At 51.8% G+C, this 20,450-nt stretch overlaps 1 protein-coding gene and 1 pseudogene across 1 annotated transcript in view; one reads left to right on the top strand and one right to left on the bottom strand.

Annotated features, from left to right (window-relative positions):
• The window catches only part of STK10 (serine/threonine kinase 10), a 106,270-nt gene that overhangs the window by 42,089 nt on the left and 43,731 nt on the right, over positions 1–20,450 (bottom strand). The window contains exons 3-7 of the mRNA XM_074350289.1: positions 18,272–18,320; positions 13,533–13,682; positions 2,041–2,113; positions 875–1,069; positions 231–312 (exon numbers count right to left, since the gene is read on the bottom strand). Coding sequence (XP_074206390.1) covers positions 231–312; positions 875–1,069; positions 2,041–2,113; positions 13,533–13,682; positions 18,272–18,320 — 549 coding nt within the window. The remainder of the gene's footprint in view (positions 1–230; positions 313–874; positions 1,070–2,040; positions 2,114–13,532; positions 13,683–18,271; positions 18,321–20,450) is intronic.
• On the top strand, positions 3,137–4,548 carry LOC105082645 (CDGSH iron-sulfur domain-containing protein 1 pseudogene; annotated as a pseudogene).

Here is a 20,450-nt window from a genome sequence, read left to right as displayed (position 1 = left end):
GGCTCCCCAGCCAGAACATAAGCCCGGTGAGGACAGGGCTCTGGGGCTTCCTTCACCGCAGACCCCCACCCCCCTGGCACTAGGGGAACACCGGCTGATGCATGAACAGTTGTGCACGCGGCCACCTGGGCTGGAGGAGGATGAACCCAGCTTTCAGGTCACAAGTGATCTGTCCGCAGGAAGGGCAGGGCCGAGGGGCAGGGGGCCACCGGGGAGAGGGGACCACTCACCTCCAGCAGCTGTGCAGCGCTGGGCCGGGTCTCGGGGTTCTTATCCAGGGCGGTCTTCAGGAAGTCTCGGAACTCCGCAGACCTAGGGGGACAGGTGGTGGCACTCAGCTAGGAGTAGGCGAGAATCAAGAAAACTCCCCACATCGCAGACTCTGCTCTCCCAGAGTCGTGTGATTCCCAAACACCCGCTTCAAAGGACAAAGGGCGTCTTTATAAGCTAAACAGCGGAGGCGAAGGGGCCGTCACGATGACCTTCCAGTCATGGACATCACTGGCATACAGGGACGTGGAAATCAGAGGAGAAGAAACGTGCCCGAGGCCACACAGAAAAGCACAGCAGTGCTGGGGTTTGAGCGTCAGTTCCCAGACCAGGGTTTTACCACGTGGCTTGGCAGGTCTGGGCTCTTATTCCTGCAATATTTGGGACTTATGTCCAGCTTATTTGGGTTACTTGGAGAGCTGATGTCAGGAGCACAGAGGGAGGAAAAGCGCCATGTGGGCCCAGGGAGCCCAGAAAGGGGCTTTGGCGCCCAGCAGTGACAGCAGACCCCTGGCCCTCCAGCTCCCCGCAACCCACCTGCCCCATGTCCAGGGCCCGCTGGCCGTCCAGCAAACACCCTCGGGCAGGCCTCCTGGCTCCTTACCACTTAGAAGGCGTGAGCAGCGTTGGGGGGTCCGACTTGGCGATCTTGAGCAGGACGCGCATGGGGTTGAGCTCGTGGTGCGGGGGCTCGATCTGGGCCATCTCAATCAGAGTGATGCCCAGGGACCAGATGTCGGCTTTGTAGTCATACGGCGTGTCCTTCATGGTCTCACACATCACCACCTCGGGGGCCATCCTGAACCAACCAAGGGACAACAGAAGGCTAAGACCCTGGCCTCCACAGGCGCTTCTCGCAAACTCAGGTCGGGAACCAGCACAAGCCAATGTCAGGAGGTCGGCATCACTCCCGAATCATGATCTGCATTCCTTTCCATCCCACTGTCTTCCTTCCAAGCACGGTTTTCGCACAGAAAAGACGCCTTCCAAGCGGCTCCACCACCAGGTCTTGCTGCAGTTCCTGATTCCCACCACAAGATGGCAGCAGCCATCCAGAACACAGGGTCCTGGGAGGGATGGGTAGGGGCAGTGGGGAAGGTACCCAGGAAAAATTGAGGGGGGGAAGGGAGGTGGAGAGAACACGATAGCACAGAGAGGAGGATGGGACAGAAAAGGACAAAGGAATAAAAGGGCAGAGAGAGAAAGAGTGAGTGAGTAATAAGCAAGAAAGGAACCTAACTCCACAATAGGAAGCAATTAACGCATGTGAAAAACAGGAAGCAGTTAGGTATGAAACAGAGAGGCTTTGTTGTTGTTGTTTAAGTGATAGTTTTGGAAAAGAAGAAAACACAGTGAACTAGAGAGGTCTGGGGAGACTTCACACGAGGGTAGGAACTGCACTTGTGATGTTGACCTTCATGGCCCCAGCCCCAACCCCATGTTGAATTCATACATGTAGAATTCATCACGAACCATTTTCTCTGGGGTTTCAGTGCAGTTGTTATTAATGGGGCATTTTCTATATGCATCATCCCATTTAATCCTCACAATAACCCATTGCATAGGAGTTACTACACCCCTGATTTTACAGATGAGGAAGCTGAGGCACGGGAAGGCGAGAGATGCGGCCAAGGCCTCAGCGCTAGTACGTGGGGGAGTCTGGGCTCAGACCCAGCAGGCTGACTCAGGAGCCCCCGCCTTCTGTCACCATGGGGACTTGGAGGTGCAAAGCTCAGCCCACCGTTCCATTTCCAGAAGCTACACACTCACCAGTAAGGCGTTCCTATGAAGGAATCTCGTTTCTGCAGAGTTTTCAGATTCTTGGCAGACACACCAAAGTCAGCTGCAAGACAAGAATCTCTGATAGGGTATTCGATGGCCTTCCCTCCACCCACAGCCCTCGAGTGTGGACTCAGAGACACACGTTCCAAGTCAACTACCAGATGCCATTTGCTAGCTAGCAAATTAGTGATCATTAAAAAATACACCTACTGCTTTAAGAATGTATTAAGACCTGCACCTTCTAGCTTACTAATGAGAATATAAATTGAAGAGCTGTTTAGGGGAGCAGTTAAGCAATAAAGAGCAAGAACCTTTAAAATATCCATACTCTTCTGATCCAGTAATTCCCAATATAGGAATCTACATTAACGCATAATCTTAAATATAAAAGTGTGTGTAATGATGTTCACCAAAGTGCCAGCAAAACAGAGACAAATGAAAAACCACCAGAACGGCTCAGCTTTCAGGGAATGATTTTTTAAATTTCTTATATGCAATATATAATATATTCCGTCTTTTCCAAAAAGGATTTAAGATGGTGTATCAAATACACACACACACACACACACACACACACACACACACACACACACACACACACACACAGCAAGATGAACTAGGAAATTAGGAGAGGTAAGAAAGAAGGTAAACGGTGAGTAACTGAACAGATTAAGAAAAGGGTGATACACATATGATGGAATGTTTTGTAGTCATATAAGTTTTGAAGTATTTTATTTAATGTTTTAATATTGATTATTATTAATCAATTATTAAGTTTTTATAATACATTTAGTAGTAATAGGAGAGGGAGATGAAGAAGTATAAACTCCCAGATACAAAATAAATGAGTCACTGGGACAAAATGCACTGCGTGAGGCACAAAGACAATTATAATGTAACATTTCTGGGTGGCAACAGATGTGTAACTAGATGTATCATGGTGATCATTTTGTAATTTATAGAAATACCGGCTCACCACCTTGGGCACCAGGAATCAATGCAGTGCTGTCAATTATACTTCAAAACAGACAAATTCACAGAAAAAGAGAGCAGATTTGCGGGGGGTTAAGGGAGGGGGAATTGGATGAAGGCAGTCCAAAGGTACCAACCAGAAGTTATAAGATAAATAAATACTGGGGGTGTCACATACAACATGGGAAGTATAATAAACACTGCTGTATATTATATACAAAAATTGTTAGGAGAGTAAATCCTGAGTTCTCATCAGATTGAAAAAAATTTTTTTCTTTTATTTTATAAATATACAAAGGGATGATGATCACTAAACTTATTGTGGTCCTCATTTCATGATGGAAGTCAAATCACTATGCTGTAACCTTCAGCTTACACAGCACTGTGTGTCAATTATATCTGAATAAAACTGGAAGGAAAAATAAATAAAAAATTTAAAATAATATGTATTTAAATATTTTAATGTTTAATACAATGTTAAATATTGTATTGGTATATTTATATAGGTTAAGCAGGAAAGGGGAGGAATGCTCAGTTGAATATAGTGTGTGGTCAGAATTACGCCCCACCTCCCAAAAAAGGGCAAAAATATATTCTGAATAATTGGAGGAAACACACAAGCTTGCTTAAATCGTTGTCTGTGGGCGGTGAGACCAGACGAGGTTCCTTCTACTTTTCTGAATACCCTAAGTTTGCCATGACAAACACGTATGGCTTTCAGGACTAACAGAAAATAAATAAATACAATTTATCTTTACGTACGCATCCAACACCACCAGTCTTGTGTCACACACCTACTGCTGAGAGAAGAACCCAGTGCCACAAAGAGGAATTTCCTCCAGCGCTCTGGCCTCATGGGACCAAGTTGCATCTTGATTTAAAAGACAAAGTCAGGAGCAACCCGCAGCCGGTTCCCTTAGGACGGACGCCTGTCCCACCTTGACTCCCACCGCCCACGCGAGCCGGTTTGTGCTCAGTGCCCTGTGCACACCCTTGCAAGCAACGGCGCCGTGAGTATGACCTCCAGCGTACGAGCTGAATGGATCGCCGTAGTTACCACTGCTGCTGGGGCAGCTGCCATTGGTTATCTAGCTTACGAAAGAGTTTATGTCAAAGATCATCGCAGCAAGTCCATGGTAAACCCTCACATCCAAAAAGACAACCCCAAGTTAGTACACGCATTTGACATGGAGGATTTGGCAGATAAAACTGTGTGCCGCCGTTGCTGGAGGTCCCAAGAGTTCCCATTCTGTGATGGAGCTCACACAAAACACAGTGAAGAAACTGGCGACAACGTGGGACCTCTGGTCATTAAGAAAAAGACACTTAAACAGACACTTCTGATGCTGCAAACCAACTTGTCGTGATGTTATTACCCGACTGTTTAATTGAGAATGACGACCACTTCTGTCTACTTCACCTCTCCTGGGTTCTAGATGTGGTATATTGCACACTACAGCTTTCATATTCACAGCACTTGCCTTACTTGTTGAACCATCGCGGTGCACATTTGTTTAAACGAAAAAAAAAAAAAGGAAAAACCAAAAGAAATAAATAAATAAAGTCAGGAGGAAGCAACGGCTTGAGAGAAGTGAAGTGCAGTTTGAAGCCCGGCTGCCAGAAACTGCCAAGCCGTTCTCACCGCCGGCCACCCCGGAAGCCTCGCCTGGGTCTGGAAACCACAATCGGGTAAAAGCCACTGGACTCAAGAGCGTCAGTCAGTCAGACTGACAATTTCAAACCAGGAGGGAGCATGAGCCAAGAGCCTGGCCCTGAACACCAGAGCTGGGCTCCAGTCCTACCTCTTCTATGTCACTGGGTTCATTCATCTATTCAACATCCAGGTACCCATCTGGAACCACACATGAGCTGGACCAGGGCAGAGAATATGGTGGGGAAGAAGCAAACGAAATCCTTGCCCTTGGGCAACTCAAGATTAGCCATGGAGGCAGACAGCAGTCAGATAAATGCCACTGAGTGTCTATTCACAATGATGTAAAGTGATAGAGAGATGGAGGTGCAGGGCTAGGAGGGTCTACAGTCGGGGGATGTGACCTCAGGAGAGGAGGGGGGGGACCTGGGGGAAGTACAGCTAAGTGCCTCCAGGATATTCGTCAACAAACTGAACATCTATTGTGTGCCAGGCACTGTTCTAGGCACAGAGATGAACCAAAATCCTTAACCTCATGAGGCTTTTTATTCTAGTGATGGAAACAGGTCCTCAACGCCATGTGGCTCCTGGTAATGAGAGGGGCCATGCAGGGATAAGGCAGGACAAAGGGACAGAGGGTGCTGGGTGGGTGGGCGGCATTTTAGGCAGGAGGTCAAGGTCTGGGGGAAAATATTTCCAGGCAGAGGAAATGAAGCTGGCTGGAGGGACCCGGAGGGGCAGGGCAGCACGGGTGGAAGAGGGTGTTGGTGGATTTCGATAAGAGGGGAGATGGGCAGGGGCCAGGACGGTGACCAAACCTCTGACCCTCAGTTTCCCCGTCTGTGACACGGGGATGGTCATATGGTATAACTGCTTGGTAGGGCTGCAGTGAGGATTAAATGATACACATAAAGCACTCAGCTCCAAGCCTGGCTCTTGACAAATGCTCTGTCGTGATGGGGAATATTCCATGGGTACCAGAGTCAGCACCCTTGAGATTCTTAGCCTGGGGCAAGGATGAGGCTGTACCAAGAACCCCTGCTGGGAGTGGTCAGGAACGCTGGTCTCTGAGCCTCGGTCAGTGCTAACCTTGACTGTGCTCACGGGACAGTATGGCTATGGCAGGGGAAGGGGTGTCACCTTTCAGGGTAAGATGGAAACCCAGGTGAGAAGCCAGCTCTGCCACTGGCCACCCGGGGGCGTCTGGGCAAGTCACCAGCCCACTGAGCTCCTGGGTAAGAATGGGAGGCCAGTCTCACCTCCTTCCCACAGGGTCTGCCTGGGCCCCACGTGGGCCTGGCTCCCCTGGAAGCACCAACAATGGCTGGCACGCCCTTCCAGGAAAGTTTTGCAGACGGACTGCCTCTGGGGTGCTTGCTAGAGGAAGGCTGGAGCTCGCCGCTCCCCCCGCCACCGCACCCACTGGACCCTTCCGGAGAAGGGAGGGGAAAAGCCGAAACCAAGAAACCACCAACTTTCAAAATGACACACACAGTTGGTCCCAGAGCCCTCCCTGAAGCAAATGCCAGCCAGCTTTTGGGGTGGCTGCTACTTCCCCCTCAGGGACCCAGCCAGGAGGGTGGGGCCCCCCTCCCTGCATCCCAGGAACCTCAGGCTGTCCCTGGGCAGGGGTGGCCCCAGCCGTTTGCCCCCTGAATAGAGTTTATAAGCGGTGTCCCCCGATAGGTAGATGGCTGCCCTCGGGCAATTCAAAGGGGCTTTTCACCAGACGGTCTCTGCTGGTGAAAACATTCTATTTTAAAACAAGAATCAGAGACAAAGCAGCCGGCAGGTGGGGACTCCATACACTATCACCTCCATCGGGAAAGAGTCCATTTCTGCTTTGTCCACAGCTGCATCCCAGCACCACATCCAGCACAGGAAGCACTCAGCAGGGTTATCCAATGAACACCAGAACCAATGAACAGACAGGAAAAAAGGACAAAACTGTGTTTTAAGAAATATGTTTGACAGCAATTCTTGTTCTGGAAATACATCCCCAAAACTAGATTTCTAATTCACACGGAAGCTTCTGAAAGCATTATTCAAAACAGTGAAAAATTAGAAATAAACTAAGTTGCTGCTGGAGCCGGGTTGATGGATTTGCTCAATTTTGACTCACCCTCGACCTTGAAATAATATGCAGCCCCTAAAAAGGATGAGTTTGCCTTTGTATGTATCGACTTGGAAGTCTGTGCATACCCCGCTGTCCCCACCACGTTGCCGACAAAGTGAGGCACAGAATGGGATAAACAGTGTGAACTCCAGCTGCAACATAAAAGCGTGACACATGCCCACTGCGTGTGCACAGATGTCCACAGACACGGAAAAGGGTCTGGAAGGACGCACATGCAACTTAATCGTGACCACCTCCCTGGAAGTGGGTTTTGTGGGGAGCAGTGCATTGCGATATCCTTACACTTTTTACTGTATGCACTTTTTTTTTTTTAATGTTTTTCATAGAGAACATGTATCATATGAATGATTCAAAAAGCTGAAATTCAGATGGCAAAGTTTGGAGGGGGTTGTTTTTGTTTTTTTCCTTTTAAGTAAAACCCAGCAGGGGCCAGGATGTGGTGAAAGAACTTCACATTCCGCTGCAGGGGGGTGGGGGGTGGGGGGTGGGGTGGCACGGAGGTAAAGTGGCGCATCCAGCGTGAGGGTTGAGGGTTGAGGGTCGGAGCAACGAAACCCGCAACAGCCCCAACCACTCGACTTCTGAGAAGTCCTCTGAAAGGTGTGATTACAGAAGGAGACTCACAGAACCACAAACAAGCCTGCCCATCACTGCGCCTCTTAGAGGATAACACCAGAGGCCTCAAGAACCAGAACTGCTGTCAGACATCTTTCTTACCAGTTATCCAAGTGACTTCTCTTAATTATCAGGGCATCTGCCTTCCCAGGAGTGTCCCAGGAACAGTACCAGGCGGGGAAGTGAGAATATTCTACCATGATCTGAGAGAAACGGCTTCACGTTTCAGAGCCTCAGTTTCCGCATCTGTTAACTGGGGATCAGATCATGCAACTGTGAGACGGACTGTTGCTGTTTTGTTTTTTAGGCAACTAGATACAAGCGACCACTAACGAAGCCCGTTTCCCCATTCATTCCCCTCGGCCTCCGGCCCCCCACCCCTACAGCCTTGAATTCTCTCTTTGGCCCCAAACCCTGTATTTTTCTGGTATTTTCTCTTCTCAACCTCAGCTGCAAATTCAGTCCTTTGTTCTCGCTTCCCATCCACTTGTGGCTCACTCACTCTCTCTTAACAGGCTGTGCCGGCCTATGATGGGCAGCAATCTGTTTTTCTGGCAAGTCCCAATCGCTTCTCCTTCTGGAAAAGCATCTCACCCACCTCAATCGCACTGTTCCCTGGAGCGGAGGAGGGGATTGCTGTATGACCCCGCCCCCATTCTCAGAGACTGACTAAAAGCTGGGCCAATCAGAGGAGCCCTCCTGACTGGGCCTCCTTGACTGGTCCATGGATCTGCACCCAAGCCAACCTGGGCCAATCAGAGCCAGTCACTGCAATTACTGACTCTGAGACCTGAAATGTTGAGGATCAGTTCATCCTGCAGGAGGTGATGCTGGGGAAAGTAAAACTAAACCCAGCCGGAAGCTGTGTGAGAGGGGTTGGACTGAGAGCCTAACCAACATGCACAGAAGGGCAGAGATAGAGACAGTCCCGGCAGCACTGTGTTCCAGGCTCCAACTAACCTCCACTTCCAACTAACCTCCACGTCCAGCTGCATATCCTCCCCAGCACAATTCCGTTACCATATACACACATTCTCCTGTCTGCCTTAAGTCACACGAGACCCGTTTTTATCATTTGCCACCAAAAGATTTTAAGGAGGGTAGTGGTTAAGCATGTGGGCTCAGAAGCCAGATGCACTGGTCTAAACCCCAGTTGTTCCTCTTACTAGCTGTGTGACTTTGGGTAAGTTAATTAACCTCTCTAGGGGCCAAATCCTTCCTCTATAAAATGTTATCAGTGGTCTTTGAGGATTCAATGAATTACATATCAAACAGTGGCTCAGTGCCTGGCAGCCACAATGAAAGAACCAGGACCACCCCAGCAGCTAATAGGCATTCTGGGTTGGAGTCCAGGTAGGGGTGAGAGGCGGGTGACTGGTTCCTGCCAGGCCCACCTGCCAGGCCTCCTGTACATTGGGCCTTTGGGAATTACGGCTCCTGCAGTAATCATAAACTGATAAATTAATGGCAATCCTGGAAGCTACTATTTACTGAGCACCTACTGTGTGCCAGACTCTGTCCTAGGCACTTCGATTTTTAAGCCAGTTCAGACCTCTGCTTGGAACTTGAAAGGCCCCAAAAGTTGTGAAATTCACTTCCCATCTTTGGAGAAGCACCTCTGGGGAGACAAACACAGGTTCTTTGGAGAATGGAGGACACTCCTCAAGACAGCTGCTCTGAGATATTCCTCAGCCTGGGAAAGTCAGCCTTTGCTGGGCCTCTCTGATGCGCCAGGCATATAGATGCTTTGCATATACTGTCTCGTTAAATGGTCATATCAGTTGCACGAGGTAAGAACCACTGGCCCCACTCTGCTTGAAGAAACTGAGGCTCAGGGTTAGGTGACTCACCCACGGCCAAGGGCAGATCCAGGACAAGAACACAGATCTCTGGACCTCAGAGTCCTCACTCCACTTTATATCCCAGCTATCTCAGGTGGCAGACACTCTTCCCTTCTCTCTGCATGCATGGATTCCCACCGGCCATGGAGGGTAGCTTCACACCCACCCAGAGCTGGAACTTGTGTTTTTGCTTGGCAACTATCAAATGAACCTCAGAGGAAGTTTGAAATCCTAGACAGAAGTAAATAAACATTTATCAAGGAAGAAGCAAAATGCCTAGTAGCAGAAAGGGACAGACCCTGAGCCTCCCTGTGGCAGTACTGTGCCCATTTCAGCCCACTGGTCACAACAACCCTGCAAGCAAGGTCTGTTTGTTACACCTGCTGTGCATGAAAGGTCTGAGGCCAGAGTGGTTAAATGTGTCTGTCCAGCTCGGAAGTGGCAGAGCCAGGATCCAAACCAGGCTTGTCTATGTCTAGAGCCCGCGCTTTGCCCAGCTCACCCTGCTGCTTCTCATTCGTTGCTGCACAAACAGTGTCTCCAGTGAGGTGACACCCTTGCTTGGGAGAAAGATCTGCTAAGCAATTCTCTTATACAGCCCTGAGCTGCATAAGGCCATGCATGGGGATGGGGGTGACTCCAGGGGCCCCCAGGCAGTCCCAGGGACCTAAGAAGAGGCAGATAGACTACCACCCCATCTCCCAGGTCTCCTCCACTGCTTCGCCAGGCTGCAGATTCCAGGCCCCAGGGGAAAGGAGGATTTTTCCAAAACAGAACATCAGGCCTCAGCAGGTGTCCACACCACATCTCCCAGGGCCCAGCGGTAACTGTGTAAATACTCACGCTCAACCCTCCCTGAACTTTGCTTCCTCCTTAGTTGGCTTCCAGGTTTTCTCCCATGCATATGCCAAGTCACCTGGAAAGCTGACGCCCCCTGCTTCCGTCCCACCTCTACTGGGTTCTAAGTGGGATTCTGGAGACAGCTGAGCACATCAGCACCGTCCAGACCAGAGGTGTGAGGGGGGACAGCACGGGAAATGAGAATCCCCCCGGACACGTCTCAATCCGAGGCTTCTGGGGCGCTCCCTCCAGTCCTGTCCCTACCCAGGGCTTCCCTGCACTGACAAGCCCCTCAGGCTGGCCCTGCCCCAGGCTGCCTGTGTCCTCCCTCCTCCCTCTGATAAGTTCTTGAAGGCTGAGCTGAAGGTTTGCCTTGAATTCCCCAGAGCACACAAGACTCTCTTCTGTCCCCAGATTCTCCCTGACCTGGCCCCTCCCTGGCCACCCTCCCTCTGCAGTTGACTGAGCTAGACCACTGGCAGCTGGAGTCAGGGAGACTCAAGTCCAAACCCTGCAGCTCCTCCAGCCATGTGGTCTGACCTCGGGCGTCCCATTCCATTGAGGGCCTCAGCGTTCCCACCTGTGATGGGCAAGGCCCCTCCCCTCCCCAGGTGTCCTCAGGAGCACTGATTAAATGAGATGATGTCTAGAAAGTGTGTCATCTAATAGCTGGCACCTAGAAGGTGCTTCATAAACCCAACACACATGTGTGGTTATTTTTATTATCACTGCCCCCAAAATACCCTGCTGTTTCTCACTGTGCCTTTGCCCACAAGGCTCCCTCTTCTCAAACACCCTGCCCAGCCTGGATTACCTGGCAGATACGCATCCACCTTTCACAGCTCGGCTCAAACTACCCTCTCACCAAAGCCTCTTCTAAACCCCCAAATCTCAGCCCCAGGGGAACAGACCACCACTCCCTGTATATTCCCCCTACCCCAGCACCGGCTCCCTCTCCACGCGTCTCCCCACAGGCCAGAGAGCCCTGCAGGAGGAGGACTGGGGTCTCTGTGCTCCTGCTGTCCCCAGAGCCCAGCACAGGACAGGACCTGGCACACACCAGACACTTAATGAATAGCTGGCCTTTCCAGCAAGCCTACTCTCTCTGAATATCTTCTTGTAACCAGTATCGCAACCCTCTGAGCAAAGTTGAAGGATCACCCCCCATGATACAGATGAGAACATCAAAAGGCAGCAAAGTTAGGTGATGTGTCCAAGGTCACAGAGCTGGGGGCAGACTTGGGATTTGAACTTGGGTCTCTCGGGCTCCAGAGTGCACATGCTTAACCTCTCCAGCTAAGAACAGCCACAGGGGATGTGGGCTGATCCCCGGGGTCACAGACTCTGCACGTATCAGGGACTCAGGTCTTCAGAAACAGCACAGAGCGTGGCCTTGCTCGTGCCGGATGCGAGGAACCCCTTCATGCTGCTCGTTTCAGGACAGAACCAACCCTGCCCTCTGGACAATGAAGCACTTCTAACAAGCTCCCAGGTAATGCTCATGCTGTCACTGACCAGACCTTGGTTGGTGAGGGTCTACAGCAGTGGTTCTCAAAGTGTGGTCCCCGGACCAGTAGCTTCAGTTGGGAGCTTGTTAGAAATGCAAGTTCTTGGGTCCCACCACAAACAGAAACCCTGGGGACCGTACCCAGCACCCTGAGTGTTATGAGCCCTCCAGGGCACTGAGATGCACTAAATCTGAGAGCCCACTGGTCTCGAATTTACCTTGTAAGGTCCAGCCCCCACCCTTACCCATTGGCTCAAAGCACTCATGGAGGTGAGTGCAGAATGTGGGAGAGCCCTGGAAGTGAGTCCGCAGCCTGGGGTCAGCCCTGGCTCTGTCCTGGCCAGATCTGTGACCTGGGGCAGGTCCTCGCCCTCTGAGCTTCAGGGTTCAAAGAGGGGAGGCAGGAGCCACCACCCTGCTGCAGAGGCTCCCACTGGCTGCACTGCACCATATCTGTTCCAACCCTCACGACTATCCCTGCAGTTCTCAGTCACAGGGGCTCAACAGCAGTGCAGGTTCCTGCGGACATAAGTAAAAAGTCCCTTAAAGAGACGCAGGTAACACCCGTGGAAGGATGGGGCCGAGGAAGAGGAGGGGGTGCAGATGAAGGAACTGTTAATTATCAGAGGAGGATGTTAATAGAAAATGGACGATAAACAGGAGAGCACCATCGCTCTATGTTACCACCACTCCCTAAATCCACTGTCCGCACATCCTTCCACTAATGGAGACGCAGGCAGAGGGACCTGGATGACAGCCAGGGCCAAGGTCTGGATGATGAGACTGGACCACTTCCTGGCCTTTCCTTTAAACTCTCCTATACTATGTAAACTTCGAATAATAATCATGTATTTTTTTAATCAAACAATAAGAAAACATTACTTAAAAAAACATTGTAGGCATTTATATAACAACGCAGGAGTAAATATGAGAAGAGTTCAAAGTGACTGTCTCTGGGATGAGCAGGGAAAGGAGGGGGCAGGAGCAGAGGACAACTGTATGCATTATTTTGGTTAAAAAAGCTTATAAACATACAAAGAAATTCTGACACACGTGACAACATGGACGAGCCTTGAGGACATTATGCCAAGTGACATAAGCCAGTCACAGAACACAAATGACGGCACTTCTCTGAGGGACAGAGGGCAGTCAAACTCAGAGAGGAGGCAGGGAGGATGGGGAGGTGGTGCCGAATGGGTACAGCGTTTCAGTCTGGGAAGACGAGGCAGTTCTGCAGATGGGCGGTGCTCACAGCTGCACAACGTGGATGCGCAGTGAACTGCATGTGCACTTACAAACAGTACAGATGCTAAATTTTACGTTATGTATATTTTAAAACAATTTTTTAAAAAAATCCCAAAAGAGAGGAGACGTTAAAAAAATAATCAGGTTTCAGGGAGGGTATAACTCAGTGGGAGAGTGCGTGCTTAGCATGCATGAGGTCCTGGGTTCAATCCCCAGTACCTCCATTGAAAAAAAATAATAATAATGTCTTAACATGTGCCCCTGATGTACAATCTTCCATCTGGGAATGGATCAGCCTCGTCCCTCTGTCCATCACTCTCCCTCAAATTCTGTCTACTGGAAGCAAGAGCAAAAGGGGTTGGAGCAGCATCTCCCCTGGGGGCTGCTGGCCTGTGGGCGGGGTCACTCTTGGTAGCCGGGGGCGGTCCCGTGCACCGCAGGATGCTGAGCGTCCCTCGCCTGGACCCACCAGGTGCCAGTGACCCCTCCCCACCCCAAAGGCGACAACCAAAGAAGTCCCCAGGGGACAAAATCACCCTCAGCTGAGACCTCTGAGTTAGGCAGAGCCACACTGGGAACCGTGGCCCTGCGGCCTGGGGCAGACTGGGGAGGCTCAACATCCCAGATTCACACAGGACTCTGCCTTCCCGCCTCACCCGCGGCGCCGCTCACCCAGCCTGATGTCCCCCTCCAAGGTCATCAGCACGTTGCCGGCTTTCAGGTCCCGGTGGATGATCCTCTTGCCGTGCAGGAAGGTGAGGGCTTCCAGCATCTGGCGGCAAACCACCTGAATCTGCGGCTCGGTGAGGCCTCTGTCCAGCTCTGCAAACAAGAGAGGAGAACTTGTCAACTCAGCGAGGAGTCGCTGCAGGTGAGTCACCATCAGGCCCACAGAAATGCACAAGCGCCGACGTGGCTGAGCACTTACTGTGCCGCGTTCACTCCCAAGCACTTCATGGGTTACCTGCTTCGTGCTCACAGTAACCCTACGGAGCAGGCAGTTATTACCCGATTTCACAGGTGAGGAAACCAAGGCTCAGAGGGGTCAAGCCACTTGCTTGAGGCCACACAGTAGGAAGTCACAGATCTGAGATTCAAACCAGCCAGGCTGGCTTCAGAGCTCAGGTTCACAAATACAACCCTCCTGAGGGCAGAGGTCCATTCTGTGAGCAGGCACCGAGGATCAGGCTCTGTGCCGGGAGCGGGGATGTGCAGGGCGGGGCATGGAAACGGTGAGCAACGCTTGGGACAGAGGGCTTCAGGGGTGTGGGAGGGCAGGACGGGCAACAACCCCTTCTGCACTGGGAGTCGGGAAGCTCCCCAGAGGAAAGGGCATTTGAGCTGTGCCTTGAAGGAAGAAGAGTTGTTTGAGAGGAGAAAGGGTGGGGCCAGGGCATTCCAGGTCAAGGAACAAGCAGAAGCAAAGACCTGGAGGCGGATATGAGCTAGTGTTGAAGAGATGTCATCTGACTGGTCGCGGTGGTGCCGGAGATGTGGAAGGTAAGGGGCCATCACCAAAAGCCTCTGCATGCTCGTCAGACACAGACACACACAAACATACACACACACACTCTATACAACCCAGTGTCCACTGAGAGATGGCAGGGCTGTCTTCTCAGAGCAGGTGGGGGGCACAAAGAAGAGTATTCCATGTTCTGGAACAGCATTTGCTGTTGGGGGAACAGCATGTGCGAAGGACCCCAGTTGGCTGGAGGGGAAAGCGAGTCCCGGAGAGGCTCTGAGCAGGGTGGAGATACAACGTGAGTTTTGCATCTAAAAACTTCCTCCTGGTGCAGTGAGTAAAGGGCTTGCAGGGGGACAAGAGCAGGCAGGGAGCTTGGCTGGGGGCTGTCCAGTGGTCCGGGAGGGCTAGAAGGTGACCCAGGCTTCAGAGAGGAATGATTCCCAGCTCTGGTCAGGGAGGTGGGAACGACAGAAGGTGGAAAAGAGTGGGTGCAGTGGGGGAAGGGCATGAGAAGATTCAAGGACGACATCCCATGCTCACTGCCCCACACAGCATTGTGATTACTTAGTTCTTGCTGTGGCCCAGGATCCCCGCGCTGAAGTGAGCCCTGCAGGCTTCCAGGCTGGTGGGCACTGCACTGAGGTCTCCCTCTGGCTAGAGCAGCACCCTCTCCAACTTGCCCTGCAGCACCCAGAGGAACCCACCAGGTCAGATCCCTCAGGCTTAGCAAAAACCAACACATCTGCCAAGGCAGAGATGCCAACTGCACTGTCCTGGGAAGCCCAGCCCCAGAACAGGGCTCCTGGACCAGGGGTCCCTCTCTCTGGGGTCCACAACTGCCCCTGCACCCCTGCGGCCTCATCCTTAACCCCCTTGCCCCCTCAACCGGGCGCCAGGTTCAGAGCCTGTTGGGACTTCAGGGCCACACAGACGGCGCCTGCACCAACTGTGCCCAAATCCAAGCACTGCCTCCTACTGGCTGTGTGGTTTGGGGCAGGTTGCTCTATCTCCCTGCACCTTCATTTCCTGGTCTGTAAAATGGGCGGATGAGGAGAGAGGTAGGCAGGGCTCCAGCGAAAAAGCACGTTAACTTTTCAGCATGGAGAATAGTCAGGAAAAGGTGATTCCTGTTACACTGGTCCTGAGATGATGCTGGATTATCTGCAGCGATATCTTTAGATGTCAAAAACGTGTCTTGCTCACGTCTGATTTGCTCACATAAATGAAACAGGAGTCATCAAAGTGATGACGATGATGATGGTCTAACCACCATTTTTTGAGCCTTTGCAATGCGCCAGGCACGGGGCTGAGGATTTGGGTGCATTATTTCGTTTCATCGTCACAATAATCCAGTAGTAGATATGACACATTCTTTTAAGGCCAGTTTATTGAGACATAATTTACAAACAGTAAAACTCACCTTTTTGGGGCAGTTCTATAGATTTTGGCCGACGTTTATAGTCACACAAACAGCACCACAACTTAAGACATAGAATACTGACTTCCATCACTCCCCCAAATCCTCCTGTGCCCCTTACACCCCCACTCCAGCCCCTAAGCAACCACTAATTTGATTCCTGTCTCTATAGTTTTGTCTTTTTCTAGAAAGTCATAAAATTGGATTCATAGAGTCTGGTAAATTTTTAAGATGAATTTGATTCCACAGCAATTCACAAATATTTCCTTCTTAACAAAAAAAGCTGCAACATTGCAGATGAGTGTAAGGCCCTTTTGAAACCACATCCAAACCTGCCCCGCACCCTTCTGCTCGCAGGAGGGCTGAGAGCCAAAATGCTTAACAGCCGGCGAGGCACGGCCAACGGGATCAGAACGAACACTGGGTGTTCACAAACCAGAACGGCCACGCGCTGACAGGCCACGTGCACATTCTCCTCGTGTCATAAAGGGGCCAGCCCAGCACCCCACAGCTACCAAGCCAAGGAACCTGGGATGGACCTCAGGAACCGTGGACCCCACGCCTGGGTTCATCACTCTACACAGCTCTACAGGGCGATGGCAGAGAAGCGCTAAGCAGGGCAGGCGTCTGCTGGAGAGTCAAGCCCTGACCACAAAGCTGCAGCCAGGACCTGGCTCCCCCCTTGTCAGCTCTCCCCATCCCAGCGTCTCTTGTCCCGCCTAGATTTCTAGAATGTCGATGGCACTTTCCCTTTAACTGCTGCCACCAGTAGGGAGAAAACCACTTGGGGCTGGGGCCGTCAGTTCCACCAGGAGAACTGAGAGAGTTCGTCTGCTTGCTGAGCCATCCATAACCGGGGGTCACAGCCCAACTCCCCAGCTGTGACTGAGGTCAAGGACCTGGGGCTCATCAATGCCTCGTTCCTCTCTGATATCCTCCCACAGGCGTCACTCAGCTAAGTGGCAAATCTGCAGAGGCAGAAGCTGCTATCTGGTTCCCAACCTCCCCTTCTTTTTAAATATCTGAATATACAATATGGCCAACCAGTTAGAGAACCACATTTCCCAGCCTCCCTTCCAGCTCTGACTATGTTCTAGTCAGCGAGATGAAAACAAAGGTGTCATGAGGGGCTTCTGCGATGCTCCCTTGAAAGAGTGGCAGGGAGGTGTGTTTTTGTGGAACTGTCCTACCCTCCCTTCTTCTATCCTGCTGTTTGGAATTCATATGTGATGGCTGGAGCTCCCACAGCCATCTTGTTACCAAGAACAGAAAACCAGCATGAGAATGGGGCCAACACAAAGGAAAGTGGGGCCAAGAGTTGGAGGAGGAAATCAAGTTCTTATGACTCCTAGATCAAGCTGTGCCTGAAGCCAGGGCCCTTAAACTTTTCAGTTATTTGTGCAAATAAATTCCGCCTCCCACAGCCCCCACCTTTTTCTTTCCTAAATCAGTGTGTGTAACGTCCTAGAGCATCTCAATTCATACAAGACTACCATTTTTATTTTGTCAGATTCTACCAGAACAATGAAAATCTCCAAAGGCAATCTCTGCTGGGAGAAGGCACACCCAAGGGTCATATCACAAGTTCCCGTATCCTGTTCCCCACTATCATCTACCCACCTGGGAGCTCTGGGAGTGGGAAGGGGCTCTGCAAGGAAGACCAACATTTCTATAGCTCAGGATAGAAAAGGGCTGCCCCAAATTTGAGACACTGCTGACATAAACTCAGAGGGAAAACACCTCCTTCATAATAAAAACATGGCTGGATGGCGCTGCATTATATTGAGGGCCTCTCCTGTCCTGAGTTGCCCCAGCATCCTGGACACGTCACTCAACTTTCCACGCCCCAGACCCTCAGCCTCTCCTCACCCACTGCCCACCAGGCTGGCAAAAGCAGGGGATGACACGGGGCGCACAGCGGTTAGAAATGGGTCCCCCAGGCCTGGGGTTCACACCTCAGCTCTGCTGCGGGGCTCTGGGAGAGCTCCTTAACCTCTAAGCCTCAGTCTGGTCAATAAAACAGAGACACTCTTTCTGACTTTATGCATGAGGGTAACACACACAAAAGCAGCTAGGACAACCCCTGGCACGTGGTCACTGTTCACAAAATAGAGGTGATTACTAATATTTTTGGGTTATTGCTCAGGCTTGCCTGGGACATCATGACCTGACAGCTTCCCCAGTGAGCTCTTACAGAGTGGGCAGGGACCCCTCACTTTGCAAAGAACCTCCCTCAGGCTTCTCATTTTCACCTCCTAAGAGAGCCGCGGGGTCCAGCCAGGGGGGCACCACACCTTGTCTTATGGCCAAGAGAGCTTGAGGGAGCGAGGGACCGTTCAGGTCACATGGCTTTTTGAACAGGAAGTGTTGGTCCCGCATTCTCTCCGGTAACACAACCCCTGCTCCCAAAGAGAGACAGCAGTGGGGAGGAACTCAAGTAGGTCATGGGATTACTGCGCTGGGGAGCCAGCGCATCAGTTCCAAGCGGAGCTGACCCGGCACCACTGCTCTGGACCAAGGAAGACTCACCCAGCATGATGGCATCCACAGCTCCCCCTGGACAGAACTCGATCATGATCTGCAGAAAATACAAGGCAAAGTAACAATGAGCAGGGGCGCACGACACATGAGAAGGGAGACCCCTCCCTGGGCCCGGCCCAGACCCGGGCAGGTCTGCCAGCACCCAGTGGCCTTGCTCCCCGGCCTCTCCTCCCCCTGCCCTGGGGTCTGTCCAGTCTCCCCCACCCCGACTCCCATCTGACCCCAATCTTCACAGGAAGCTCTCACACCCAGGAGTTGCTTGGGCACTTCATTTGCCAGAAAAAGAAAAACCAGGCTGCCATGGAAACCCAAAACTTCAGTGAACAGCCTTTTCAACCGAGCCCGCATCTTCCCTTGCCCTTCCAGCCTGGCCCACTCGCTCACTCATCCCTACCTGCCAGCCGCCCTGCTTCCTGCGATCCACAGCCAGGAGTCTCAGAGGACAACTCCCGCCCACATACAAGCCAGCCAGGTCCTCACGGGATCCCAGCACCCGTGGGATCTCTTGCCTCTCTCCATCTGCCAGAGCCTCGAGTCCTCGCTGGCTCAGAACATCAGGATCAGCTCAGGGGGAGGAACCGAAGCCCAGAGAGGGGATGGGAGTGACCAAAGCCACATAGGTTGTTTAGTGGCTCCTGGACTGGAAAGCAGGTTTCCTAACCCCCTGGTCACTCATTCATTCATTCAACACGCATCCAACTGACAGCACGTCCTGGGACAACAATCAGACCCAGGCCTGCAAGGGGCCTGCAGTCCAGCGCGGCAGATGGAAAAGGCCAGTGAGTAAAAAGCATGGACGAGACTGACAGGCGCTCCCCCCTCGGGTTCACGCCAACCTTCACTCTTTCCAGCCCACTCTGGGCTCCTATCATTTATACGAAGATATATATATGGTTTCCTAAAGTAGAGATAGCGGTGGGTGGGGAAGGTGGAAAGTGACAAACTTCAAGGCACTCCCGGAATCTCCTCCAAGCTCCTGGCTCCTGGCCCCGGCTTGTTGCAAAATCCCTGCAACCAAGCTCAGTGGAGGCAAACACAGCGCCTGCGGGGCAGTCAAGAAGGCCGCTCGCTCGAAATAGAAAAGAAAACCTCAGCTGTGACCCAGCTGGGCCCGAGCCAGCTCTCCAGCCGGAGGAGGGAGGAAGGGCCCCTGTGTTTCCATGAGGCCTCCAGGCTTGTGGCCGGCCTTCCAGAGGCTTCCTGGCGATGTAAGTACGAGGATGCAGCGCTGCATGGCGGGACCCCAGTCCCAAGCCCACCGCTCACTTGACCCTGGGCGAGTCACTTCAGCCGGCCAGCTTGCACACCAGCACCTGCTGGGGAGGAATGACACGGCCTCTCACATTCCTAGGGTCACCCTGGTCCTGCCTGGCCATCAAACATTGGGCCTGACCCCAGCCCCGCCGTACCCCTCTCTACCACTGCCATGACTACCCTCCTCAACCTAAATCATTAGAGATGGATGAATGTCCTGCAACCCACAGCACGAGGATGGGGTACTTCTTCCTTCCACTCACTCACTCACTCATTGTTCACTTAACCAGCCACCAACCACCCAGGCTTGTTCCCAGGGGTCAGGGTGACCTGGACACAGGCACTGACCTCTTGAAGCTCAGTGCATCATTCTGCCTTTTAGTAACTCTCAGCTCTACAGAGAACCAAAAATCCTATGAATTGCTAGGAAAAGCCCTGCCACCAGAGGCAGTGGCAGAAAAGAAGCAAAACTTAGTCACCTTGTGACGTCACTTACTTAAGTAAGCGGACTGTAAGGCGGTGAGATATCTGCCCCAACCCCACAGGAGGGACAGTCACCCGGGCCCTGCCAGGCGACGGGTACCGGGTGGGGCTCAGTCAGTATGAGCTGTAACTGTGACTCGTTCCTTGAGGTTCAGGCTTTTTTTGGTTTTGTGTTATTTTTTTGAGACTCCATGGACAACATCTTATCACCTCTCACCCAGAAAAATGCAAATACGAACAAATGTTTGTGTGCAATTCCACCGAATTCTTGCATGCCCTGAGGTCCCATCACCCAACCCAGCTGGGAAGCCCTGCTCAGCATCTCCACCCCTGATTATCCAACAGCCTTGGCAATGACTTACCCCTCTGTAAAATGGGACAATACTATGGACTCCCAGCCCCCTCCTCAGAGCTACTGTAAGGGTTGGAT

This window comes from Camelus bactrianus, chromosome 22, assembly GCF_048773025.1.
Source record: "Camelus bactrianus isolate YW-2024 breed Bactrian camel chromosome 22, ASM4877302v1, whole genome shotgun sequence".
NCBI classification, from domain to species: domain Eukaryota; kingdom Metazoa; phylum Chordata; class Mammalia; order Artiodactyla; family Camelidae; genus Camelus; species Camelus bactrianus.
This window is presented reverse-complemented; position numbering and strand designations above follow the sequence as displayed.